Raw genomic sequence first — 26,672 nt, 5'->3', positions numbered from 1 at the left:
GCTGTGCACCTGTAGGTCCTCATAACAGAGCAGGACACTGAGTCTCTAGGGAGGAGAAATGGCTATACATGGTAGTACTAAGGTGTGGACCCAGGTTCATAGTTATTCTGTGACACCCTCGTGCTCCTCAGCACATATGTAGGTGTCCGAGATGGGCTTCATCTTCGAATGTCGTTTATTTTCAGACCTCGGAGGCAAATGGCTGCATTAATTGCATTCCTTATTTCCTGGTTCCTTATCATCTTAGCAAGACTCTCTCTCTCTCTCTTTTTTTTTTTTTTCTGGTACGTGGGCCTCTCACTGTTGTGGCCTCTCCCGTTGCGGAGCACAGGCCTGGACGCGCAGGCTCAGCGGCCGTGGCTCATGAGCCCAGCCGCTCTGCGGCATGTGGGATCTTCCCGGACCGGGGCATGAACCCATGTCCCCTGCATCAGCAGGCGGACTCTCAACCACTGCGCCACCAGGGAGGCCCTCTTTTTTTTCATTGATGTATTTATTCCCTTTTATCCCCTTTCCCCATTGCCATTTCTCCCTCCACCTACCCTAGGCAACCATTCTCTTCAATCTGTGTGGGTTTCTTTTTTTTTTTGCTTTTATGTGTTTATGTAGATGTGTATTGTAATTTTGCATGCAGTCTTTTCAGTTCATGTAATGGATCTCACGTGGTTATTTCCTGTTTCCCCTCAGCGCTCTGTCCTTTGCTGCTCTGTGTTGCTGTGTGTACACGTGTCCAGGTTCATGATGTTGTGTATACTTCTTGTCTGCCATTTCTGACATCTGTGGAGTCCTCCGTGGAGGACGTCCCCGTGTTCTATTCATACTCCTCCAGTGATGGACATCCAGGCTCCCTCCAACCCACTTCCATAAATCACACTGAAGTCAGCATCCCTGTACTGGTTACCTACGGGTCCAGGTAACAACTTCCCTGCAATACACACCCAGGAGCAGAACCGCCGGGTCCTGGATGATGCCTGTGTTTAATTGTGTAAGAGGTGCTGGGTCTCCCTCCAGACTGGCTGCTCCAGTCACCACTCCCACACCCCAGGGCACGAGGGTTCGCACCTGTGCCTGGCATTTATCACTCTCATTTTTCCAGTTTCATAGGTATTTTACTTTGGGGTTGGTTTTTTTCATGTTAGTTTTCAGGAGGTTACTGTATTTCTCAGTAGCAGTTCTTTGTCAGTTTTAGAACATTCCAAAAACATCTCTTAACCTGTCAGCAGTCTGTTATATTTCTCCACAGAGTTCTTTGTTATACAGAGAATTTTAATTTTGAGGTAGGAAAATTCATCCATTTTTTAGCCTATGGTCTGTGCCTTTGAGTTTTAAGACATTCTCCCAACCCCCGACTCCTGCCCTCCTCTCCAGGAGCTTTCCTCGATGCTGTTGCTATTTCTTATGTCTTGTCCTGTCTTGGTGTCTTATCTGGTCCCTTGGAAGCAGAGCCTGAGTTGGCGGTTCTTGTACACGTGGTTCATTTGGAGAAACTGCCCAGGGAGGGGGGCAGGGAAGGAGCTGGTGATGCTCCTGGTCCCACGGAGAGCTCTGGAGTGGGAGTGGCCACACAGGGCTGTCCCCTCTGCGACGGGCTTGGCCCTTGAAGCCCCACTACTCAGTGATTGGCCATCCTCCTCCCAGCCCTCTCCCCCTGGGTGGACTTACCCTCCCCGGCAGCTCTGCAGAGAAGGCTGTGCTTGTGAGCTGCTGGTGGCAACAGGCGCAGGCAGTGGGTGAGTGAGCTCCCAGTCCAGTAATGCATGGGGATCTGGCCCAGCACTAGCAGCATCTACTACACCCGCTGGGACTAGACACCTGGGAACTGTGCACCTCCTCCAGCTGGTGACTCTGCCTGTGTTACCACCCACAGTGTCCACGAAGGATCTGATAGAGACGTGCTGTGCGGCCGGGCAGCAGTGGGCCATTGACAACGACGAGTGCCTGGACATCCCCGAGAGCGGTGCTGAGAGCGATGTGTGCAGGTAGGGTGGGCGCCGGCTCCACGTCCCTGTGTCCTCCTCCCCACCCCGGGCCCCGCACTGCCAGGTGAGCACCACTCCACCTGCGTCCAGGTGCCCGCAGGTGGCTGGATGTGGCTGCCTGGCTGGCTGGCCGGGCTCTCTCCGGGTGTGGGGAGCCCGAGACTGGCCCCAAGAGTGAACTAACCGTGCAGACTTGTCGCCGGCCTGGTGAGCACGGTCGGAAGAGCACACGTTGGGACCGCTGTCACCTGGGGACGGCCAGGTGCTTCTCTTACCAGGTGCTTGTTGCTGCTGGGCGGTGCTCAGCCCACTCGAATTTCCTACCTCAGCCTTGAGCCGGGGCCGTCAGCCCTCTTTCTTTCCCCACTTTGCTACCCTGGGGTCTCAGGAAGGCTGGCTGCTCCCCATGCTCTGCTGTGTGCGCTGACTGCTTCTTCTGACAAGTGTTCTCAGCAAAGGAAGCAGTTATACCCACGCCCTCCCTGTGCCAGGCCCGGGTGACATCCTGCTCAGCCATTTACCCCTTCTTTATTCCAGGGATGCCATCTTGTCCAGCCTACTCCTCTTTCCAGATAAGGAAGAAAGGTTCAGAGAGGTGATGTGATTCACCCAAAGCCACACAGCTCGTTGGGGGCTTGGCCAGGATTAGACTCCATGTTTCCTATTGTCCAGCCCACAATGCCTCTGTTAGAAACATTTAAATTCTAGCCTTGTCCCTTTCCTTTCACTTTGGTCATCCCACCAGTTTGGGCTGCCTAGGAGTTAGAGCATGCAGCATTCAGGAGGCTTGAACTAGTGTGTGCTTGTATCCGTCTTGTGACGGGACACTCACTACTTCATAGTCAGCCAGTTCCATCACCGGATGGCCCTTGCTGGGACACGCCCTTCCTCAAGTGAGGCTGAACCCCTTCCTCAAGTGAGACTGAAGCCCACCTTTTCGTCTCCCTGTTTTGTGTGCTGGCCCATCAGCTGTCTCTGCCCGGGGCAGCCCTACAGTTATTGGAGGCATGACCAGGGACCCTGGCGGTCCCAGGCCGACCGCCCAGCTCTTCCTGAGATGGGGTCTCCCTTTCCTTCTCAGCCCTGTCGGGGGGCTTGGAGTACTGACCCCCTCCCTCATCTGGTCAGGGACACAGAGCCCAGTGGGACCCAGGCCTGTCGTCTTAGCTAAGCTGAGAACAAAACCCACGTCACTTGGTGAGGATGTGCTGGCCTTGCCGATGCCCTGGCGCCAGCAGGGGACCCACCTGCGGTGGACCGTGGCGGGGGCTTCTCTTCCCTGAGCTGCAGCCTCCTCTGTGAAACGGGGCCTGCGGTCCCTCCTGGCGGGGTCCCTGGGAGGATGGGGCGCTTGGTGGGGCTGAGGCGCACCTCTGTTGCAGGACGGCCCAGAAGCACTGCTGTGTGTCCTACTTGAAGGAGAAGAGCTGCATGGCCGGCGTCATGGGGGCCAAGGAGGGCGAGGCATGCGGGGATGAGGACAAGGACACCTGCGGTGTCTCCCTGTATAAGGCAAGCCTGCCCTGGGGCGCTTATGGCCTGAGCCTGAAGGTCCTTGAGGGCCGAGGGGGTGGGCCGCCCTGTGGGGCTCCTCTGAGGGGAGGATGCTCACGCCTGGGGGCAGGGGAGCTCTGCATCTGCGTAGAAAACATCACCAGTTACCATATGGACCAATTCATTCGGGAAGTACTGTTTGAACACCAGTCTGTGGTGGCCCTGTTTTAGGCATTAAGAATGCAGAAATGAATAACACAAAAATCCCTTCCCTCACGGGGCTTTCTTTTTCTTTGGTCTTTTTGTAACTGGCATTTCAACCGAGTGTAATGTCCCCCAGGTTCATCCATGTTGTTGCTTGTGGCAGAACTGCATTCCTTGTGAGGCTGAGTAATAGTCTGTGTATAGAGAGACCACATTTTGTTTATCCCTCGTCTATCAATGGGCACGTGGGTTGATTGTTCCTCTTGGCTGCTGTGAATATTGCTGCTGTGAATGTGGGTGTAAGAAAGCCCCTCTCTAGAGGACAGGCAGTACGTCCGCTTACCTCACATTGGCTAGAACTTAGTCTGGTGGCTGCCTAGCTGCAAGGAAGGCTGGGAAATTTAGTCCTTATTCTGGAGAGGTCGTGTGCCCACTGCACATCTGGAAGGAGGGAAAACGGACTTTGGGGGCTAACAGCTGGCTGTCTGTGCTGTAGAGGATGAGGGCAAGCTTGGAACAGTTTCAGGAAGTATCACAGAAGGATGTTGTGTTTGGGGGAGAGAAAGGGACAGAGTTGAAGAAACCACAATCCTGGATGACGGTTGAGGGGCCTCTGGAGGAGGGCACCATTTGGCAGAGGATTTTGACATCGAATTTTGTCTCATTGGGGTCAGTTTTTCCTAAAAACAACTGATATTAGCGAAAGGACCTTGGTGACCGGCGAGTTTAGAATTCCATTTGTGTTTATATATTTGACCCTGGACCAGTCCTTTTTCCTCATCCTCAGCTTCTCCATCTATAAAATGGGGATAATAGTTCATGTCTTTCGGGCTGGTTGTGAGGATCAGAGGTAATGCAAACTGTTTACCAAGTATATGGATATGTTCACTAAGTGGATATATTCACCATTGGGAGATGCAGTCTGGAGTATCAGTGAGCTACTGCTGTGTAACAGACCATCCCAAACCTAGTGGCTGATGACCGGCTCAGGTCATGAGTCAGGGTAGTTGTGCTGACCTGGGCCATGCCCAGCTGACCTTGGCTGCCACTAGCTAATGGTTCTGCTGGCACTAGATCTAGGATGGCTGTAGCTGGGATGACACTTCCCTGTTCCGTGTGGTCTCAACCTCCAGCAGACTAGCCTGGGCTTGTTTAGGTAGTCGCTGAGCAGGGTTCCAACATGGGGAATAGATGTGTGCAAGGCCTTTTGAGGCCTGGGCTCAGAAGAGGCACACTATCACTTCTGTCTCCTCCTGTTGGCTGAAGCAAGTCATGAGGCACAATCAAGAGGTTGGGAAATGCACCCTCTCTTTCGACAGGAGGAACTGTACTATCAGACTGCAAAGACAGAGGACACGGTGAAGAGTGAACACCTGGGGCTGTTATTGTTATCAGTCTACCACAGTAGTTTAAACGAATCAAAGACTTTATTTTTGGAGGCATGCACTCTGGGACAGGGGTGAATCTATGTAATATCTTCAGGTACCCAGGCTTCTATATTTCTGCTCGATCATCTTTAGCTTGTAGTTTCCATCTTTAAGGTCACCTCATGACCCAAAATAGCTGCTAGAGCTCCAGCCATCACATCTGTTTCAAAAAGGAGGAAAGGGGAGAGCAAAAAAGATGTACTTTCAAGTTGAGTCAGCCCCAGTTAAAAGCTCTCCTGAAAGCTTCACCCAGTATCTCTTATCTGTAACTTTAAGGGAAGTGCTGCCTTTTAGGTAGCCTGAATAGATTTGCAGTCTGCTGGTAAATATGGGAGCAGTTAATTGGTGTGGCTGTGGGTTAACTTGTAGTTCTTTTCATAAGAGGCCATTTATGAATTATTGCAAAAAACTTGCACTAGCTGAGCCAGACATGGGAAATGGGGACAGATGACACCTTTGCACCCGGAGAGCGCATCCCGGGCACAATGTGGAGACGAGGGTGAATTCGCTCCCATTTATCAGCCCCTCCCCAGAGCCTGGGGGTCCAGAGTGAGTCCCACAGGCTCACAGGCCATGCGGAAGGCCCTGAGCGGCCGGGCTGGGCAGTGACGGCACGTCTCTCTCCAGCAATGCTGTGACTGCTGTGGCCTGGGGCTCCGCGTGCGGGCCGAGAGCCAGTTGTGTGAGTCCAACCCCAACCTCGGCTACCCCTGCAACCACGTCATGCTCTCCTGCTGTGAGGGCGAAGACCCCCTCATCGTGCCTGAGGTCCGCCGGCCTCCGGAGCCTGAGGCTGTACCACGGAGAGGTGGGTGCTGCTCCCCAGGCCAGGCATTTGGGCTAGCTGGGCGATGGGGGAGAGCTGCTGGGGCTTCTAGGCGAGGCTGGGTGTCCTCTGGCCTTCTGTGGGGACGTTGGTCACCTTCGTCTGTGGTTCAAGGCACAAGTTCTGCTCTGGACAGAGTTCTTCTGTGGCCTCCGATGATGGACTCCTGTTATTTTCGAGATGCTGATCTCATTCAGTTTTCTACTTATCATCCGCTCTGCCCAGCTAGTGCCACCCATCTCCCTCCACTCTCCACCCACCCTCCCTCCTGTTTCTTTGTTCACCTACACATCCATACTTCTTCCTCCCCATCCACCTATCCATTTCACCTATCACCCTCCCATCCTCTGGTCCATCACTGCACCACTCATTCCCCCATCCTCTCATCCATCTATTCACACATCCGTCCACCCCTACATCCACCACCCACACCCACCCCTCCATCCACCCCCCACCCCTCCGTCCCATCCATCCATCCACCCATGCACGTCCCTCTATCCACCCCTCCGTCCACCCACCTCTCTATCCACCTCCATCCATTCACCATCCATCCACCCACCCCTCCATCCATCCATCCATCCATCCATCCATCCATCATCCATCCATCCATCCACCCATCCACCCATCCATCCACCCATCCACTCACCCCTCCATCCATCCATCCATCCATCCATCCATCCATCCATCCATCTATTCTTCCTTCCATCTACCCACCCATCCACTTACCCATCCATCCACCCACCCATCCACCCACCCTTCCATCCATCCATCCATCCATCCATCCATCCATCCATCCACCCACCCACCCCTCCATCCATCCATCCATCCACTCACCCCTCCATCCATCCATCCACTCACCCCTCCATCCATCCATCCATCCACCCACCCCTCCATCCACCCACCCCTCCATCCATCCATCCATCTATTCTTCCTTCCATCTACCCACCCATCCACTTACCCATCCACCCATCCATCCACCCACCCCTCCATCCATCCATCCATCCATCCATCATCCATCCATCCATCCACCCACCCCTCCATCCACCCACCCCTCCATCCATCCATCCATCCATCCATCATCCATCCATCCATCCATTCTTCCTTCCATCTACCCACCCATCCACTTACCCATCCATCCATCCACCCACCCATCCACCCACCCTTCCATCCATCCACCCCTCCATCCATCCATCCATCCATCTATTCTTCCTTCCATCTACCCACCCATCCACTCACCCATCCATCCACCCATCCGTCCACCCCTCCATCCATCCATCCATCCATCCATCTATCTATCCATCTATTCTTCCTTCCATCTACCCACCCATCCACTTACCCATCTACCCATCCATCCACCCACCCCTCCATCCATCCATCCATCCATCCATCATCCATCCATCCATCCACCCATCCATCCATCCATCCATCCATCTATCTATCCATCTATTCTTCCTTCCATCTACCCACCCATCCACTTACCCATCTACCCATCCATCCACCCACCCCTCCATTCATCCATCCATCCATCCATCATCCATCCATCCATCCACCCATCCATCCATCCATCCATCCACCCACCCACCCATCCATCCACCCACCCCTCCATCCATCCATCCATCCATCCATCCATCCATCCATTCTTCCTTCCATCTACCCACCCATTCACTTACCCATCCATCCACCCGTTTATCCTTCATCCATCCACCCATCCACCCACCCCTCCATTCAGGCTGGCGCCAGCCTGGGTCTCATCATGAGCATGGACCCCTGCCCCAGTTTCAGAGGCAGAGTTGACGAGCCGGGAGGCCCTGTCACTGGGCACGGAGACTGAGCTGCCCAACAGCCTGCCCGGTGACGACCAGGATGAGTGCCTGCTCCTCCCGGGGGAGCTGTGCCAACACCTGTGCATCAACACCGTGGGCTCCTACCACTGTGCCTGCTTTCCTGGCTTCTCGCTGCAGGACGATGGCCGTACCTGCCGCCCAGGTGAGGGCCCGGATGGTCGGGGCAGGAGCTGGGGCAGGGCTGATCTTGCCCGCAGAGCGTGGTGTTCCTCGGGTGGGGATCGTGGGGGACTTCGCCTCCCGCCACCCCACACTGTGGAACCCGCCAGCGCCGAGGGTCCCCAGCAATGGGTTTGTGAGAACAGGCAGACGGGCTCCCTCCTGGGGCTCCATCTGCAGGACAGCCCCAGCGGCCCACCGTGGATTCAAGTGCAGGGCCAGGACCTGGGCCACGGAGGCCCCTGCCTACCCAGCTGCATCCCCAGTACCGGGCCCGCGGTGGTCAGGCTCCGGCACCTGGTCTGGGAGGACTCTCTCCCTGCCAGCTTCCAGGGGTAGATTCATTTGAGTCCACAGACTGGTCCTCTTCCACCCTCCCTGCCCCAATTAGCTGTGAGACGGATCTGGCCTGAGTTTCCTCTCCCGTGGGGTGGATGGGGGTGGGTAAAATGAGCTGCCCCCCGACCTCGAGAGCCCGGCATGGCGCCTGTTAGGGCCCGAGGCTGCCTGAAGACGCGAGACCCCCGTCCTGTCTGCTCTGTCCGTGACAGACGGTGACCGCCGCAAGCCGGAGGCCGCCGAGGAGTCCGCGCTGAGGCCCGAATCCTCCCAGGTGGCCCCCAACACCATCGCGCTGCCCGTGCCGCAGCCCAACACCTGCAAAGGTAAGCTGGCCATGGGCAGGCGGGGAGCCCTCGGGGCTGGGCGTGTGCGGGGTGGCCCCACCAGGGCGTGCTGCTGCTCCGGCTCGGGGGGTCGGTTGGCCTCGCCATCGGAGGTTGGGTGAGGAGCTGAGAGAGGTGAGAATGGGGGGCGCAGCCTGGGGCACGCGTGGGTGACCCCAGGATGGCCCATCAGCCGCTTTCAGCCTCGCTTTCTGTAAAACTGAGAGAGTACAATCCTTGCTCGCCCAGGCATCACGGAGCCTGCGTTCAGATACGTGCGGGGCGTTCTCTGCGCCGTTCCTCTCCTCCCCTCCGTCCTCCTGCCTCCTCCTCACCCCCATCCCTGTTACTTGAGGGAGGGGTGTGTTGGGGGAGGTCCCAGACACCAGCCGGCGTGTGAGCGGGTTGAAGGGGTGACCTCGTGAAAGGGGCAGGAGTGGGGTGCCCTGTAGGCCGGAGCCGCGTGGTCTCTGACCTCCCTGCGGTTTCCTCGCAGACAACGGGCCCTGCAAACAGGTGTGCAGAGTGGTCGGGGACACCGCCATGTGCTCCTGCTTCCCCGGCTATGCCATCATGGCGGACGGCGTGTCTTGTGAAGGTGAGTCCCCCCCCGCCGTGGGCCCCGCACACCTGAGTGGGCCCCGCACACCTGATTGGGCCCGGAGCGGGGGAGGTGTTTCAGGGCCAAACCTTGCTGTGCTGGTGAGCGGGGAGCAGGTGTGGCTGCCATGACGACGAGCTGCAAACTGAGCAGCTGAAACAGCCACGTCCGCCCACATCACGTGCCAGGTGTGCATGCAGCCCAGGTGGGCACACGGGCTGGCCGCGGCCCCGCCACTCCCTGGAGCAGGCCTCCGCAAACTTCAGTGTGCCACAGGGTCACCTGGGGACCTGGGACCACAGGATCCTGAGAAGTCCACATGGCCCCAGGGGTCTGACCTAGTAGGTCGTGGAGTGGGGGAGGCCCGAGACTCCCCGGGTCACACTCTTTGACTAGCTCTGTCCTCGAGGGTCACCCCATCTGAGTGGCCTGACTTGGTGTGTGACCGCCTTGCCCCCGTTCCAGCCACGGGTGGAGCCGACAGAGGGCAGTGCCTGCCCTATTGTCCTGCGGCAGGACATCGCGCCGCTGGCCTCCGTGGGGAACAAGGCTGGGGAGCGGCAGCCCCAGCCGGAGGGCACATTCTCAGTTCTGAAATCAAGGAGGGACGGTGGATGTTGGTGACTCTGCCTTCACAGAAGGGCCGAAGAGGGTTTAAAAGCACGGACCTCCCTTACTTACGAACCCGCTCAGTCTGGGTCTTGTCCCGATGGGGTCTCTGCGGGCTGGGACCTCCCCCTGTGAATTGGGGGGCATCGGATCCGACACCTGCTGGGGTGGTTCCCACAGTGAATGACACCTTGAGCACCTCCTCGTGTGTGGAGGCAGGGCAGGCAGACAGCGTGCAGATGGTCTAGGAGATGCTTTAGTTCAGGTTCAAGTTCAGGAGGCATGAACCTAGTTTGGGTCCATGGGTAACAGGGTTAAGTCTGCCTGGTAAGAGACCCACATCCATGTCAGAAGCCGAAACCCACCTCTAGCCGATCGCCCAGGACTGTTCTGGTGTGGGTGAAAACCACCCTCATGCCCAGAGGGGACAGGACACTTGCCCAGAGCACACAGCATGGTGGTGACTGACAGGCCTTTCTCTCAGATGGTGGGGGCAGATCTGGCTTTGCTCCTCATCTCCCAGGGCCCTGAAGACATGAGGACTGTCTTTTCTGGGTTGGGACTCCTTCAGGCCATGGGCCTGTGTCCCTATCCCTCCAGGCCTCCCTTTCTCTCTGCAGCGCCCCCAGTGGTAGAGGCTGTGGGGTCCAGGCCAGAGGATGCAGAGGCCGTTCTGTGGGTGTAGCCTGCCCCACACGGGAGTCGTGCAGATGATATTTAAGCAGGTGATGTTTTATCATCTGTTTAAAATAAAGAAGTTACCAACAGTGACAGCTCAAGAATTTTTTTTAAATGTCCAAATTTCAGGTTTTTCTTGAAACTTTGTAACATCTGTCCACAAGGACCCCACAGCCTTGGTCTCCCTTTGGACAGAGCACAGGCTCCGCAGTGCCCTAGAGCCCCCTTGGCCCTTCTCCTGTTTATGCCTCCAGCCTGGCCCCCTAAGCACTTAGGTTTGCAACTCCTGCCATTGTGTGGCTCCCGTGGCTGCCTGTGGATGTGGAGGGTCTCCAGAGCATGGGTGGGAGATGGCCTCTGGTCCCGTCCACTGTGTGACCCCAGACAGGCTGTCTACCCTCTCTGAGCTTCACTTCACCACCTGTCTCTGCTAGGGCTCCTGCTCTGACATCTTTCAGTTGGACAAACTCGGACTTGGGCCCAAAGCCCAGAGGGACCCCTGATGGGCTGGGAGGTCCTGGGCAGGTCCCTGCCCGTCTGGGTGTCAGTTTCCCCATCTGTCACTGGAGGCTCCATGTCACTGGAGGCCACGCTTCTCTAATGGCCCTTCTGTTTTTCCTCCCGCGGCCGTCACTAGACCAAGACGAGTGCCTGCTGGGCACTCACGATTGTAGCTGGCGACAGTTCTGTGTGAACACCCTGGGATCCTTCTACTGTGTCAACCACACAGTGCTCTGTGCCGAGGGCTTTATCCTCAACGCGCACAGGAAGTGCGTGGGTAAGCCAGAGCCCCGCTTGCCGCCACCGTCACGGCTCCCTGCTGTGCTCCACGCCAAGCCCGCCACACCGCAGCCACATGCTAAAGGGCCTGCCCTTTGCATGTGAGCTCTCAGCACGGCCCCCCACCCCATGCTCCATGTCATGCCCCTCGTGTCCTGGTTCCTGTCCTGCTTCTCCACCGACGCCACCGGGAAGCTGCTTTCCCCAGGGACGTGCCTGAGTCAGAACTTTGTCTGAGGTGTGACCTGGCTGGTCATTGAAATGAGGTCATTGAGACATGTGGGCAGCAGGATAGGGAGGCCTGGGTTCGAATCAGGACCCCTTAGTATCTCTGTGGGCTTGAACTTCCTCCCAAGCCTCCGTTTTATCATCTGTAAAAAGGGAGCACTGAGGGCACTGCTCCCCGTTTGTGGAGATTTTGTGACATGTGTATCGCGTAGCCAGAGCCCGGGGCACAGTGCGCATGTGACCTCAGCTGCTGAGGTTGTCCTTAGATGCGGCCAGAGCCCCTTCAGAGGCAAATACCCCAGCTAGGCGTCCATTTGCTGTGTGACCCTGAGCAGTAGTGCTCACCTCTCTGAGCCTGTTTCCTCACCTCTAATCTTGGGGCTCGGAGGCCTGGAAAGGGCTGGTACCCAGGTCCCGGCCTGTGCATGGATGGGCTGGTGCTCAGTAATGCACCTGCCCTCCTGCCTCTCGGTGCCCTTGTGGGCCAGGGCTGGGGCTCCAGGCCTGCTCTGTGGGCAGCAAGGACTTGCTGTTCTCCCACGGCTGGGGGTCTGATGTTTTCATGGAGGAAACATCATGGACCTGAACAGAGATAGACCCAGGATAGCAGGGGCTCGGGGCAGACTGGGAAATGCTGTGGCAGGGACGCAAGGAGAGGCCAAGGGAGAGGCCATTCCAGCTGGCAGCGTCTGGACACACTCCCTGGAGAAGGTGGCGTGTGCACGTGTCTCCAAGGACGATGGGGATTTGGGAGTTGGGAGGGGCGTGAGGGAGGAAGGAACGGCTGCAACAAACGTGTGGAGGTGGGAGCTGCACTGCACGTGCCCAGACCCCCGTGTGTCGTCCTTGTGCTTGGGGACCATGCCCAACCTGGACATGTCCTCTTCCTCACCCTCCGCCGCCGGGCAGCAGAGTGGCCGCTGCAGACATGTGTGCCCCTGGCCTCCAGCCGCCGGCCCAACATGCGCCCTCTGGAGCCTGCTTGTCAGTGGCGGGGCAGCTCCTCCCATCCGGGTCGTGTCTGTGTGTGTCTGGGAAAAGGCGGTCCACCCTGTGAGCACCCTCCCAGGACGCAGGTGTGCAGGGTTCCCTGGAGAGAAGACCTTGTCCTAAAAGGGGTCGCCGGGCAGCTGGAAAATGGGTTCTGGGATGAAAGAGCAGAGGTGCCTTCCATTCAGCAAAGGTTATGGTCATTCTCTCAGCCTTTCCCTCCTCATCATCCGGCACGGACCCCCGTCCCCTCTTGGTCCTTGTGTTCCGCTTATGTGTTCATCTCACCTGTGAGCTCTCCTTCTTTCCGTCACTTGCTCATCCACAGGCGAGTCTTCCGCGGTGCGTTTGTGAGCTCCAGGCATGTTCTGTTAACCCTGGCTGGTGAGATGGGAGACGGGTGCCCGGGTTAAGAGAGTGGCCTCTGCAGCCAGACTGCCTGGGTTCAGGTCCTCACTCTGCCGCTTTCTAGTTGTAGGACCTGAGACCAGTCATTTGATCTCTCTGAACCTCAGTTTCCTCACCTGTGAAAAGAGGACTAATGTCTACCTCAGAGGGGCACTGTGGCGGTTACATGAGTCCATGTAAAGAACCTGCTAGTGTTTGATGCCGTAATTGTGATTCAACAAATGTGTTATACTGAGGCAGCCTGCAGAGGTAGTGAGCTCCCCATCACTGGGGGTATGTAAGCTGAAGTGGGACAGTATTGGGCGGTGCCAAGTCCACAGGACTTCTAACAGACAGGTGACCTCTGTGGGGAATCCCCTGTGCTTTGCTGTTGGCCTTTTGTGCCCTGTCCTTTGAGGAACATCTTGGGCCCTGGGAACAGTGTTCCAGGTGCGCTTGGCTTTGAGATGATGGGAGCCCCATCTCTGGGGCCCACTCTGCAGCAGTGGGGAAAGGGCTGGGCGCTCTGGGTTCTGTTCTTGCTGTTGTCCCGTGCAGGCTGGGAGACTTGTCACGTCCCCTCTGTGAGACCTAGTTCCTTATCTGTGAAGCAGTATCTCTGGGGGATCGAGGGCAGTTCGTGTAAGCCGCCCGATCCCTAAGTGAGCCACATAATCAGTGGTGTCTGCTGTCATCTCTCACCATGATTCCTCCCAGGCTAGGGGGGGCTTCTGGCCATGACGTTTCTGGGCTCCTGAGAATGTGTCTCTCTCTGTTAATGCAGCTTATAAATCAGAAGTCTCTGTCTGGCCCAGCCAACCCTTCCTTGGAAACCACGGGCCAGAACTCTCCCTTTTCTTCCTCCTCTTCCCCACCCAACCAGCCTTGGCTGGGCCTGTACACCAGTTGGTTCACCTGTGAGTTTGGGACAGTCTCTTGCCCCACAGCCCTGTACCCCTCCCCTCCACCGGGTCCTTGTCATCCTGGTAGGTTCAGCTCAGACATGAGTGTCCCTGAGAGTAGCTCGGACAGTGCAGGACCCAGAGCGGGCAGTGCTCTGGCCTGAGCCCAGGACTGCGCAGCTTTCCTCCCCAGCGTCTCCACCGGACCTGTCCTCTCTCCCTGCCTGCCGACTGGCAGCTCCCTGGGGGCAGAGGCTGTGACGCACCGCTAGGCCACCTGGGCTTAGCACAGAATAGGTGCTCGTTAAGGTGTGTCCAGTGAATGAACGAATCCGCATGACTGCTGTACCTCCCCTGCCGGGTGGAGCGTGGCGGAGACGTGGGGTGTCCTCTGCCCACCTGCAGGGACGTCTGACTTGGCCACCTCTCTGGGTCTCCTCCGCCCTCCCTGATGCTACTTCTTTCCCTCCTTTGCTGGCTTCTCCCCTCCCCACCCGTGCATCCCAGGCTTCAGTACTTGACCCCCGGGTGACCTCAGCAGTGACCACTTGCAAGTCAATGTCTCCCCTCAGACCCCTTCCATGAGCTCTGAGGCAGGCCTCTGGCTGCCTCTTGATCCTCAAGCCCAGTGTGACGTCAGGGGCTCCCAGCCTTCCCCTGTGAGCCTGTTCCTCCCAGCTGGCCCCAGCCCAGGTGCTGGGCCCCCATCTGTAGAGCTGCTCGTCCAGAAAGCTTTGCCAAGACCAATGGGCTCCTCTTTTTCTCTCTCCTTCGTCGCCTCCATCATAGATCCTGTCGGTTTGACCTTCACAGCACGTCCAGAACCCGACTGCTTCTCCTCGCCTCCGTGGGTGGCAGCCTAAGCCCCATCACCTACTAGTCTAACATACCCTCACCCCTGGAGTATTTGCACTCAGCCAGGAGACCCTGTTACCAATAAGTCAGCCCACTTACCTCCTCTGCTGGAGCCCTTGATGGTCCCCACCTCCCCCGCATCTCCTAACACCCTCCTCTCCCCCCCAGTCACACCCCTCTGGGCCAGAGCCTGAACCTGCCTGGCAGCCTGTCCCCTCTGCCTAGGATATGTGCTCGGCTCATTCTGGCACCTCCTCAAATGCTTTGCTCAAGTGTCCTCTGCCCTGAGGATCCTTCGTGCCTCCGCCCCCTGCACCTCCCACTCCTGGTCTCCTTCAGTCTCTTCCACAAGACTCAGGACCCCCCTCCCTCTTAGGTTTGTCTGTCTGCTGGTCCTCCCGCCCTGAGTGTCCCGCGCCATGGCAGACTTTCTGTCTGTCTTGTTCACCATGTACCCCTGGGGCCATGGCACGTGCTCCATAAATCTTTGTTGAATGGGTGGTTGCACAGACCGTGCTGCTCTCTGGGAAGTGAGCATGTTGAGGGCAGGGCTGGCTGGCTGGCGCCGTACCGGGAGCGCCCCGCCCCGCAGCCTCTGACGGCCTCACCCTCCCCGCAGACATCAACGAGTGCGTGACGGACCTGCACACGTGCAGCCGGGGCGAGCACTGCATGAACACGGCGGGCTCCTTCCGCTGCCACAAGGCTCTCACCTGTGAGTCCGGCTACATGCTCAAGGATGGCGAGTGCACAGGTGAGGCTAGCTGGCTGGAGGCCCCGCCTGCCTCCCACCCCCACCCCGCCTTCTGATCCGCCCGCAGCCCACCTCCCACCCAGAGCCTTCTCCCTTCTGGCAAGCTCCCAGCCCTGGGGTTTCCTGCCTGTGGGAAGACCCCACAGATGATGGTTTAGGGGCAGAGGCGGGGCGGGGGGGCCCGAGTTAAGTGTGTCTGGGTCAGTTATTCCCCTTCCTATGCCTCAGTTTCCACAGAAGGGTCACTTCTGTCCTTTTTAGCAGAAAATTCTAGCCGCCTCAGAAGAGAGAGAGGTTCCATTGAACCGTTTCAGCAGATGCTTCCCCAGCGTCGTTTGTGGGCCTGGCAGGGTTCTGGGTGGCTGGGGTACCGGTGGGGGCGTGTTCTTGTCTCTGGCCTCCTGGTGGGGGGGCCGGCGGGCCCACAGGCACGGGCTGGGTGTTGCTTTAGGTGGGGTCCAAAGAGGCCGGCCCCCTGTGGCAGAGACCTGCAGGATGAGAGGCCCCTGGGAAGGGTGTTCCAGGCAGAGGGAACAGCAGGTGCCACGCCCTTAGGGAGGGGAGGGGTCTTGGCACAAAGATCAGAAAGGGCGTCTGGGGTGGGGGGGGGAGCACGCTGCCGGCGGAAGGAGGCTGCGGGTTGGCAGGCCCAGGTCGGCGAGCAGTTGGGAGTTTGTTTCACCCGTGACGGGAAGCGTTTTATTTTAACTGAAAACGTATAGAAGAAAGTCACCCAGGAGGTGGGACCCAGAGCAGTGCTCCATTGTCGCAAGCCCGGAAAATGGCGGCGGGAGCTCAGGCAGGTGCTGAAGGCACTCCATGCCGGGCCCTGAGCTGGGCTCGGAGCAGGGGTGGGATGAGCTGGCAGGAGATGAGCCCAGGCCCCTCGGCGCTCAGCTGTGCACACCCACGCATGCCCACAGGGCTCACACAGATCCAGGGTGAGCCCCCCTTTAGAGAACCCTGACACGTGGGGAGGGGGGCCGTCTCCCTGGACGCCCCAGCACCCTGCCCCTCTCATCCCAGGGCCTCCTTCTTAGACCAGAGTGGCTGGGCAGGGGCTGTGTTCTCAGCCTCCCAGGGGTCCTTGGAGGGGGTTCTAGAACCCAGCACAGGGCTGCCTAGAGGCTGGGCTCCTGTGGGAAAGTGGTGGAAACCTTGGAAACTGGAGGGGGTGGATGGATGAACAACACACAGACACACATGGTTGGTCAGGCCGTCAGGAGGCCGAGGGAGTCTCGGCTGTGCCACTAGCCCTCTGTGTCCCCTTTCTGCTTCGTGCCTTGGTTTCCTCGTCTGTGGAAAGAGCCCGACATGCCTGCTGTGCAGGAAGCACAGGGGAAGCATGGGGCCGGCACTTTGTAAACTGGGTGCTGCACAGCGGGGAGGGGCCCCTGTGACCTGCTGGTGCCACACCGCAGGTGGGGACAGCAGTGCCATCCAGGTCTGGTAGTTCCATCGTTGGAAGCTCCAAGCCTGGCTGCCCAGAAGCAGTTCCCCAGCTATGGAACCCTGCCTGTGCCTCAGTTTCCCCTGTGAAGGAGGGGGCTCGTCATAGCCTGCTTCTGGGTACATGTAAGCACTGAGTAAATAAGTACGTCTCAGAGCCCTTGGGACAATGCCTCGTAGCACGGCAGAGTTCAGTGAGGGGGTGACGTTGATACTGCTGGCATGGGCCACTCCCTGTGACGCAGAAGACCCTTGTAACCGTCAAGGTCACTGTGGGGATGTGCGGGCAGGGGCCTGCCAGCCCGCCAGCCCCTGACCCCCAGCCTGGTCTGTGTGGCAGACGTGGACGAGTGTGAGCTGGGCACACACAACTGCCAGGCGGGCTCCACGTGCCATAACACCAAGGGCTCCTTCTACTGCCAGGCGCGGCAGCGCTGCATGGAGGGCTTCCTGCAGGACCCCGAGGGCAACTGCGTGGGTGAGTGGGGCTTGGAGGGGCTGTGTCTGCCTGGCCCTGGGGGTCTTTAGGAGGGGTGGTTGTGGGGATAGGCTCTGAGGGCTTTACAGATCAGGGAGGCCTGGCTTGCTGCACTTTCCCTCTCCTGGCCTCAGTGTCCCCCTGTGAATGCATGTGTCAGTGCCTGGGCCCCGCGAGGCACGTGCCAAATGGAAGCTCTTGTTATCCTGAACTGTCTGATCGTGGCTGAGTTACTTCTCTTGTGGCCTCAGTTTACCCATCTGTGGGACTGGACTGGATGAAGGTGTATCACGTTTTTTTTAACCTACCCAACAGCGCTTGGGTTCTGGGAGGGAAAGCCCTCGGGTCCTGGGACTCAGGGACTGGACAGTCTGACTTGCCAGCCCAACCTGGGCTGGTCTGGGGCCCAGGACTGGCCACCTCCCAGTGCAGCCCTGGACTCAGATGCTGGGGCTCCGGGAGGGGCTACAGCAGGCTCCCTGTCACCCGCACCCCCCTCCGCAGACATCAATGAGTGCACGTCACTCTCTGAGCCATGTCGGCCAGGCTTCAGCTGCATCAACACGGTGGGCTCCTACACGTGCCAGAGGAACCCAGTGATCTGTGGGCGTGGCTACCATGCCAACCAGGACGGGACCAAGTGTGTGGGTAAGGCCCGCCTCCCCCTAGCCTCTGGCTTCCCGGGTGCCCTGGGCCGGGGCGGCTGGCGCAGGGGGAGAGTCCGGGCCTCAGGGTGCCCTGCTCGCCTCCCCCTGCAGACGTGAACGAGTGTGAGGCGGGCGTGCACCGCTGCGGCGAGGGGCAGGTATGCCATAACCTCCCCGGCTCCTACCGCTGTGACTGCAAGCCTGGCTTCCAGCGGGACGCCTTCGGCCGCGCCTGTGTCGGTAGGTGGGACTGGTGGCCGGGACCCCGTCCGGCTCCCCTGAGAGGTGCCCGCCTGCCCCAGGCCCTCCCCCCGGCCAGCCTTGCTCTGACCACGTGCCCGGCGCTCTCTGGGCTGGACTGCCTTCCTGCCGTCCCGTCCAGCTGAGGCTCTGCTCTCGGTCCCCATCGTGCTCTTTGCTTGCCCTTTGCCATGCCGTCTGTCTCCATGTCTGCCTCTGGTCTCCGTCCAACACCTCCTCTGCCTTCTTCCCCTGCTCCCTCTTCCCCCGCGTTCCTTCTGGGCTCCTGGGTCCCTCTCCTCGCCGGGGGTGGAGGGGGCTGGCGTCCAGGCCGCCTCCGCCCTCCCTGAGCCCTGTGCCTGCCGCCTGCCCCGCAGACGTGAACGAGTGCTGGACCTCGCCCAGCCGCCTGTGCCAGCACACGTGCGAGAACACGCTCGGCTCCTACCGCTGCTCCTGCAGCTCCGGCTTCGTGCTGGCGGCCGACGGCAAGCGTTGCGAAGGTACGGCCGACCCGGCCTCTGACCCGTGGCCCGCCGTGCAGGGCCCCAGGCCTCAGCTGCAGGCTGTGTCGCGCCAGGGCCCCCCACTGCCATCTCAGACCCAAGGGCGGGTGTCTGTGTTGTCTGCACCCCTGGGCAGGAGCTCCCTGCAGGCAGGGGGGGCGGCCCAGCCTCTCTCTGCCCCTTGGTAGGTGCTGATCCTGGTCATGACTGTGGTGCCCTGGGCTTCAGGCAGGGGGCAGAGTGAGCGAGATGAGAGGTAGGCCCGTGGCCACGCGGATGGCCCGGCGGCCACACAGCACCTGTCAGTGCCATCCCGAGTGACCCCATCTTGGTTTCCCAGATCCCAGAAATCTAGATATTTATGCAAAGTCTGCTGGTTTTTACACGTCGCTGGTGGATCTAAACTTAAACACACTGTGTGTTAAACCAAGCACGTGAACTGGACCTGCGGCCCAGTCCTCACTCATGTGGGATGCGCCTGGGGCTGATGGAGGGGACACGTGAGGGACCGTCACACTGTTCCCACCTATGTTCATGGTGTGGTTGGGCCAGGTCTGGTGGGGTTGGTGTGGCGGGGTGCGGGGGTCCCGGGCTGCTCAGTGAAGTGGGGAGGGGTCCCAAGAGTAAAGGGGATGTGGGATCTCTGGCCCCATTTAGCTGGCACCGTCTTTCCCAGCACCTCCCCTGGAGGTGCTTTCCTCATTTCCCTCCTGGGGAGGTGAGTCTGCTGAGACCCCTGGGAAGGCCATGCACCTCTCTCTGATTGCCTGGCCTGGCCAAAGAGCCGGGCTCTTGTGGGACGGGACCAGCCCAGGGACAGGGGAGCGACCCCAGGCCTGGCTGTGTCAGACAGCACTTGGATGGGCTCCCAAAACAGACCCTGTCACTCCCTTTCACTCACGGGGGCTACAGCTACCTGTGAGCCCTCCCCCCGGCCAGGCTGGCTGCAGACAACTGTGGGGATGGAGCATCACTCCCGCCCCAGGTGTAGTTCATTCGTTCACTTCTTGGCCCTCTGCCTTCCCCCCACCATCCCTACTTCAGGCCACTTCTCTCCAGCTCCATCTGTGGCTGGACGGTAGAGACTCAGAGATGGAACCTGCGTGGCCTCTGGCCCCCGGGAGCTCAGAGCCTGGTAGAGGAGAGAAGCCACTCATTCATTCATTCACGCCTTCCATCATTTTGTGTGAAAGCTGTGTATGTTGTGAGGTCCCGAGGATCATGCGTCAGACAGTGGCCTCAAGGCCACGTGCGAGCTGACCCCCTCCCCACACTCTGCTCTGACCACACCGGCCTTCTCCTCTTCTGTGCGTGCACAGGGCGCACCCTCACCTCAGGGCCGGTGCTTTCACCGTGCCCCCTGCCTGGAACGCTTCCCCAGATGCCCGCACGACTCTAACACTTGCAGCCCTCCCGGATGCACCCCTGCCCTTTCTCTGCTCTTTTCCCGTAGCACGCGCCACCTTCTGCCGTCCTAGGTGTTCCACCCATTTAATCCCCCCACTTCTTCCCCGGCACACGCGTGAACATCAGCTCCACGACGGGAGGTGGTTGTCCGTCTTGCTCGTGGCCGTGTCCCCACGCTCAGCACAGGCCTGGCGCTTGTCGGAGCCCGGCAGGTCTTAGTTGGATGAATGAGAGACAAGTCCCTGCCCACAAGGAGCTTCGAGTCCAGCAGATGCCCCATCTCACCCGTCCTCCACTCACACAGCTCACCCGCTGCCTCGCAGGCCGGCTCTCACCCCTCCCCCACCCCCAAGCAGGGCTGGCCCTGGGGGTCAAGGGCAGGTCCTTGTTAGCATCTAGGTGACATCTCCCAGAGCCATCTCTGCCCAGTGCTGTGGACCCTCAGTAGGGCAGCATCTAGCTCCCTGTGCGGGGATCTGAGCCCCACCTGTGGCTGCTTCCTCCAGGCAGTAGGCCGGGACTGCACCAGCAAGCTATACTACATTGCTGCCCCTGCCTCACCGCATGTCTCAGGCAGGCCCCTTGCCTTTTTCTGGGCCTCTGGTTCTCCGTTGGCCCGAAGGGAGGGTGGAACTGATGGTCTCTCAAGATAAGGCTCCAGGTGAGCCGGACCTTGGCCCTCTGGGCTGGGAGGATACCTCAGTGACCTCCGGCTGGTCTGTCTGCAGACGTGAATGAGTGTGAGGCCCAGCGCTGCAGCCAGGAGTGCGCCAACATCTACGGCTCCTACCAGTGCTACTGCCGTCAGGGCTACCAGCTGGCCGAGGACGGGCATACCTGCACAGGTACCTTTCCTCTGCCCAGGGCCCCCTTCCTGAGAGACACCACTTCCCGTGTGCTAGGCTCCTGGAGTCCCCACCGGGCTGGGGACACACAGCAGACAGAGGCCTTAGCGTCGTATCAGAGCTTGAGTACCAGCCGGGCGTTTCCTGGCTGTGCCACCTTGGACAAATGCTTCCCACATCTGATCTCAGTGGGATGAAGGATTAAGTTAATTACAGTTGACCCTTGAATTACACGGGGGTTAGGGCCTCCCCTCCCCGATAGTCAAAAATCCACATATAACTTTACAGTCGGCTCTCTGTATCCGCGGTTCCGCACATGTGGTTGAACCAAGGACAGATTGCGTCGTACTGTAGTATTTATTGAAAACGGTCCTCGTGTCAGTGGACCTGTGCAGTTCAAACCTGTGTTGTTCAGGGGTCAGCTGTACCTTGTCCACGCCCTGTCTGGTACCTGATTGGCCCTCAGCTGGCATAGCACGTATGGAGCGGCCCCGGGAAGCAGGCCCTGGAGTGCGGGTCCCGGGTGCTCTGTGGCCTCGGGCAGCTCTCTTCCTCTCTCAGCCCTGTCGTCCTCATCTGTAAGATGGGCCCCCGGCCTCCACGGCTGTGGCGGGATGACCCGGGCTCACGGGGGCGGACACTCTCTCCGGCAGACATTGACGAGTGTGCTCAGGGCGCCGGCATTCTCTGCACCTTCCGCTGCCTCAACGTGCCAGGGAGCTACCAGTGCGTGTGCCCAGAGCGCGGCTACACCATGACGGCCAACGGGAGGTCCTGCAAGGGTGAGTGAGGGGTCCGCCCCACCGGGGCCTCAGGCAGCCTCCGAGCAGGCCCAGAAAGCCTCATGCAGCTGGCTGTGCTCCCAGAGCTCTGACACCAAGTGCATAGGCAGAGAATGGCCGATGCCACTGGTGGCCGTGTTCACCGAGGTCTGCGCCTGGGATGAGGCAGGTGGCGGTCTTTCTGCTGCTTGACCCAGCTTAGAGCCTTCAAGGCTTGGACTCTGCTCTGGGCCCTGCCCTGCGAGCGGGACGGGGGTCCTGTGGGAGACAGGAGACCTACCCAGCCTATACAAGAAAAGCCTCAGGGGTCCCAGAAGCTGGCCAAGGCTTCCTGGCTGCAGAGCTATCTGCTTTTTAATTTAAAAAGTAACCAGTCTGGACTCCGTAAAAGGTGAGGATCTTACCCGTAAACAGCTGTGTGGGAATAATGAATATATGTGCCTAGAGCGTGATTTCAGTTTTGAGCCTGAGGCCCTGTTCTGCTTGATGGTGGGGACACAGCATGGGCTTCTCGGACAGCTCAGCTGCCGCAGTGATTTTGCTTTTGAAAGCGCTTCAGGCCGGAAACCCGTTCGCGTTCAGGACATCTCCCCCGACCCCTCCTCCCTGGCCATCCTGGCGCGGGGCCTGGGGAATGGCCTGTGCTGGCAGCACAGAGGCTCCCAGGCCATTGGCTACTGTACAGAGTGGAAGAGACGGAAGTATGTGACGCTCGGGTGGCATGTGAGCTGTGCGCCCACAGGACGGGCTGCTCTGAGACCCAGGCCCCTGGGGCGGGCTGGGGTGGCTCGGACGAGGGTCTCCAGCTCTGGGCATCCCTCCCATCGCCCTCCTCTGCTCCCCCAGACCTGGACGAGTGTGCCCTGGGCACCCACAACTGCTCTGAGGCTGAGACCTGCCATAACATCCAGGGCAGCTTCCGCTGCCTGCGTTTCGAGTGTCCTCCAAACTACGTCCGAGTCTCTGAAACGTGAGTGCCCCGACCCCGGCCTCGGGCCCGGGGACCCTGCACCAATCCACACTGCCCAGGGCGGAGGCCAGGTGACCGGTGGCGCATGCCTTCACCACCTCCTGCTCTTCACAGGCCCCACTGCCAGGTCTGTGGTCTGATGACCATAAATGGTACAAAAGAGCACCTTGCAGAAAGCTTGGAGCATAGAGTATGAAAGGAAGAAGACTCACAAAAAAAATCTTCTCTTCTCTCAAACACACACACACACACACACACACACACACACACACACACACACACGTTATCTTTTGCTGTGTAACAAGTTTTTTCCAGCACTTCGCATCTTAACGTGACAAGTAGTTATCATCTCACACAGTTTTGGAGGGTCACGAGCCATGGGGCCGCTTAGCTGGGTGGTCCTGGCTAAGGGTCGCATAGGTCTGGGTCCTCTGAACGCTTGACCGGGGCTGCAGGATCCCGCTGCCCCCTCATGGCTCTGGGCGGGAGGCCTCAGCGCCTCACCATGTGGCCTCTCCATGGGGCCGGAGCTCCCCCAGCATGGGTCATCAAGAAGGCAAGTGATGGTCCTTTGTAACCTAACCTAATCCTAAAAGTGACATATCATCACTTCTGCCCCTGGCCACACAGTCCAGCACTGCACGGGGTACCCTGGGAGGCAACATTCAAAGTGTGACTGACAGGAGGGGCCCTCTCGCAGGCTGGTGACCACACTGCCTAGTGATGCCTCTTGGTGTTTCGCCGTATCTCCTGTCCTTTCCTTACTAAACATACATTTCCGTAGAGTACTTGCTGGAGTGTCCATCTTCTTTTCTCTGCGTGGTGCTGTCACGTGGACGTGCTCGGTTGTTCGAAGCTTGCTTTCTGTGCTTGGTCGCCGTCTTTTGCGTCTGTGTGTGCAGCCCGCCTGGGGTGGCTCTTCTTAGCATGTATGCGCTCGTGATTTACTTGCCGGCTGCCCTGCTGACCCTGTGACGTGCTTGCTAATACACACGGTGCCGGGGAGTGTCTATGTGCAGGTATTTTGGGACGCTTGGGTGAGTGTGTCTGGGTGGCCCTGGGCAGGTGACCTCCCTTCCCTGGGTCTCAGCTGCTCCGCCTGCAACATGGGTGATGGTAGTGCCAGCCCCAGGGTGGGTGTCAGCACGGCATGAGTGAAAACTTGTCATGAGTTTACACAGTGTATGGCACGGCCTGGTGCTGCATTAGTGCCATGTGTTGGCGACGTCATACCCCAACCCTGCGTGGCTGTGCCCTGTGGTCCCCCAGCTGGGGAACTCTGCTCAGAACATCCTCTAGACCTGCTGAGCCCTGGTACACATTTTGGAAGCACTGAGCTTTGAGACAGGGATTTAGTGATGGAGGTGACAGTGTCTCGTTGCACCCAGAAGAGACCAGATTGTTGCTGAGCTTAGAAATCGAGGCCTTGGGCCCCGTGGGGCTTGGTGCAGGTTCTGTCATCACGGTCCTGTAGCGTGGCTGAGTTCCCGGCGTCCTCTGGGGCCGGTGTGACTCGGAGCTCTCTGATCCTCGGGGAGGGGAAAGGGCAGGCCATCCCGTCAGAAGAGGAAATGGCTCTGAAGGAGAGTCAATTATGGAAGAAAAGGGAATCTGAGAAAAGATGACAAGAGTAAAAACACCGTGGCCAGGGAATCCATGCAAACAGGCAGTGTGCGGGGGAAGAAATGCAGGCAGGGAGGTAAGAAGGAAGGAAGGTAGGAAGGAGCACCGGGACGAGAGCGAGCTGCTAACAGGCTACCTGGCGCTGTGCTGAGAGCCGCATGTTTATAACCTCACCCCTTCCCACCAGCGAAACCGCAAGGCCATTAACCCGTCCTACGAGGAAGCTGAGGTCCAGGGGGGTCACGTGACCCGGCAGGGGCTGCGAGGCTGCCGAGGGCGGAGCTGGGCTGGGGGCCGGCGCCCAGGCCTGCGCCCGGTCGGGCTGGGTGAGTGTTGGGTGGGAGCGAGCCCGCCGCTGACGCCCCCGCGTGCGCCCGCAGGAAGTGCGAGCGCGCGCTGTGCCACGACTTCATGGAGTGCCAGAACGCGCCGGCGCGCATCACGTACTACCGGCTCAACTTCCAGACCGGGCTGCTGGTGCCGGCGCACATCTTCCGCATCAGCCCGGTGCCCGCCTTCGCCGGCGACACCATCGCGCTGACCATCACCAAGGGCAACGAGGAGGGCTACTTCGGCACGCGCCGCCTCAACGCCTACACGGGCGTCGTCTTCCTCCAGCGGTCCGTGCGCGAGCCGCGGGACTTCGCCCTGGACGTGGAGATGAAGCTCTGGCGGCAGGGCTCCGTCACCACCTTCCTGGCCAAGATGCACATCTTCTTCACCACCTTTGCCCTGTGAGGCGCGGCCGCGGACGAGCGCGTAGAGACCCCCGATCCCCCGCTGGTCCGGCGCACGCGTCTTTCCGTGCTCCCTGCCGGCCGCGTCGGGGGCGGGCGCTGGGGCCAGTTTACTCTGACCCTGTAAATTAACTTAATTTTGCTGACTTGTTCCTCGCGTTTCGGCCTCTCCTGTGCCCCTGGAGGGAGTTTTGCGCAGGCCACTGCTGGTGCCCCGTGGATGGGGTCGGAGGATCCGAGGCTGGACGTGACCAAGACTGGAATCAGCGACCACGTTGGAGATTTTGGACTCAGCTGGGTGACCTGTCCCCAGTGATGATATTCTGTTTCATGTTCCACTGTGATTAGCTCTTCACTTTTTTTAAAAAATAGTTTTTAAGTGTTTTTGTTTAATTATAAAAGTAGTACATGTATATTGCAAATATATATATATTCAAATAGTACAAAAGGGTTATAAAGTAAAAAAGTGAAAACAGAAAATCCGCTTCCTTTTGTGCAGTGCCTGCGTGTCTTGGGGCCCTGCCTTGGGCCTCACCTTGGGTTGCCGAAAGGATGGAAGTGGGAGCGTGCTCGCTTCTGATCCTACTTCTCCTCCGCCTGCGTTTCCCTCTTCCCTCCTCTCCTCCAAATGTGGGCCTCACCTGGCTTGTCACTTTGGACACTGTCCAGAAACTGGACATCTACATTTAGTGGTACTTTTCTCACTTCCTGACCGACCGTTCTTCGCACGTAATGACGAACGTGTGTGAAGCTGCTTAGCATAGAAATGAGCTAACGGTTAGGTAAATCCAGGTCTCTCTCGGGCCAGCCGTTTCCCATTGGTGTTCCATCCTGCTGAGGCTGTAACTCCGTGTCCCAGTGTATTTGGCCATTGTCGGTATTATAGCTTCACCAGTGGTGCCAGGGCTATGGGGACATATCACGGAAGGTAGGAGTAACCTGCAAAATGAGACTGGAGTGCCAGCCAGTCATTAGCAGTTCATCCAGCGAATCGTCTCTCATGTGACTATATATCTTCCAGGACAAGGCCACTCAGGTTTGCAGCGTCCATTTCACTTTGTCAGGTTCCAAAGGCAGGAGTGAGCTCGGCTTCACCCTTTCAGCTGTCTGGTATAATGGAGCTGAGAGATGGTATTGCCTGTTTCTCCAAGCCTCATGAGATATTAATGTCCTGGACAAACGTAGTTGTTGCGTAACCCATTCTTCCTTTCCCCTCAGCTACGATTCCCTGTCTCTCCATTTGTACCCCAGTTCTTCCACGTTGGGAATGGATGTTAGGTTTGGCCATCGTGCTGGTCTAGATGAAAGGCAGCAATGCTCGTCCAGCGAGCACCTCCCCCCCGGCCCCCGGCTCACTCCGTTCCTATAGGTAGAGTTAACCAGGGGGCCGTCTCAACCAGCGGGCGACACACAGCTGCAACCCTGACTTTGCCAGATGGGGTGAAGGCATTGTCCACCCCATCAGGCCCTTAGGAATTCTGACACCAAGGTTTAAAAGTCTAGTTATGGTTTCTTGCTTAGGAATCAGCCCTGCTTCCTGCATGCACAGTTGCAGCCTTGCTCCTGGGACAGCTGCATCAGATACAAAAAAAGAAAGCTGAGATGG

General features: G+C 58.7%; 1 protein-coding gene across 3 annotated transcripts in view; it reads left to right on the top strand.

Moving 5' to 3' along the window:
- The window catches only part of FBLN2 (fibulin 2), a 76,294-nt gene extending 50,748 nt beyond the window's left edge, over positions 1–25,546 (top strand). Inside the window, exons 3-18 of one of the 3 annotated variants that reach the window (XM_060110644.1) lie at positions 1,868–1,979; positions 3,362–3,491; positions 5,732–5,912; positions 7,707–7,916; positions 8,485–8,598; positions 9,095–9,196; positions 11,124–11,264; positions 15,248–15,382; positions 17,172–17,309; positions 17,814–17,957; positions 18,068–18,196; positions 18,574–18,699; positions 20,838–20,954; positions 21,608–21,736; positions 22,583–22,706; positions 24,710–25,546. In XM_060110644.1, coding sequence (XP_059966627.1) covers positions 1,868–1,979; positions 3,362–3,491; positions 5,732–5,912; positions 7,707–7,916; positions 8,485–8,598; positions 9,095–9,196; positions 11,124–11,264; positions 15,248–15,382; positions 17,172–17,309; positions 17,814–17,957; positions 18,068–18,196; positions 18,574–18,699; positions 20,838–20,954; positions 21,608–21,736; positions 22,583–22,706; positions 24,710–25,067 — 2,390 coding nt within the window. In that variant the 3' untranslated portion in view covers positions 25,068–25,546. The remainder of the gene's footprint in view (positions 1–1,867; positions 1,980–3,361; positions 3,492–5,731; positions 5,913–7,706; positions 7,917–8,484; positions 8,599–9,094; positions 9,197–11,123; positions 11,265–15,247; positions 15,383–17,171; positions 17,310–17,813; positions 17,958–18,067; positions 18,197–18,573; positions 18,700–20,837; positions 20,955–21,607; positions 21,737–22,582; positions 22,707–24,709) is intronic. The other 2 variants (XM_060110646.1, XM_060110645.1) reach the window with 2 other exon arrangements.
- Positions 25,547–26,672: the final 1,126 nt, after the last annotated feature.

Source organism: Mesoplodon densirostris, chromosome 10, assembly GCF_025265405.1.
Source record: "Mesoplodon densirostris isolate mMesDen1 chromosome 10, mMesDen1 primary haplotype, whole genome shotgun sequence".
NCBI classification, from domain to species: domain Eukaryota; kingdom Metazoa; phylum Chordata; class Mammalia; order Artiodactyla; family Ziphiidae; genus Mesoplodon; species Mesoplodon densirostris.
The sequence above is the reverse complement of the archived record's forward strand: the minus strand, read 5'-3'. Positions and strand labels throughout refer to the sequence as shown.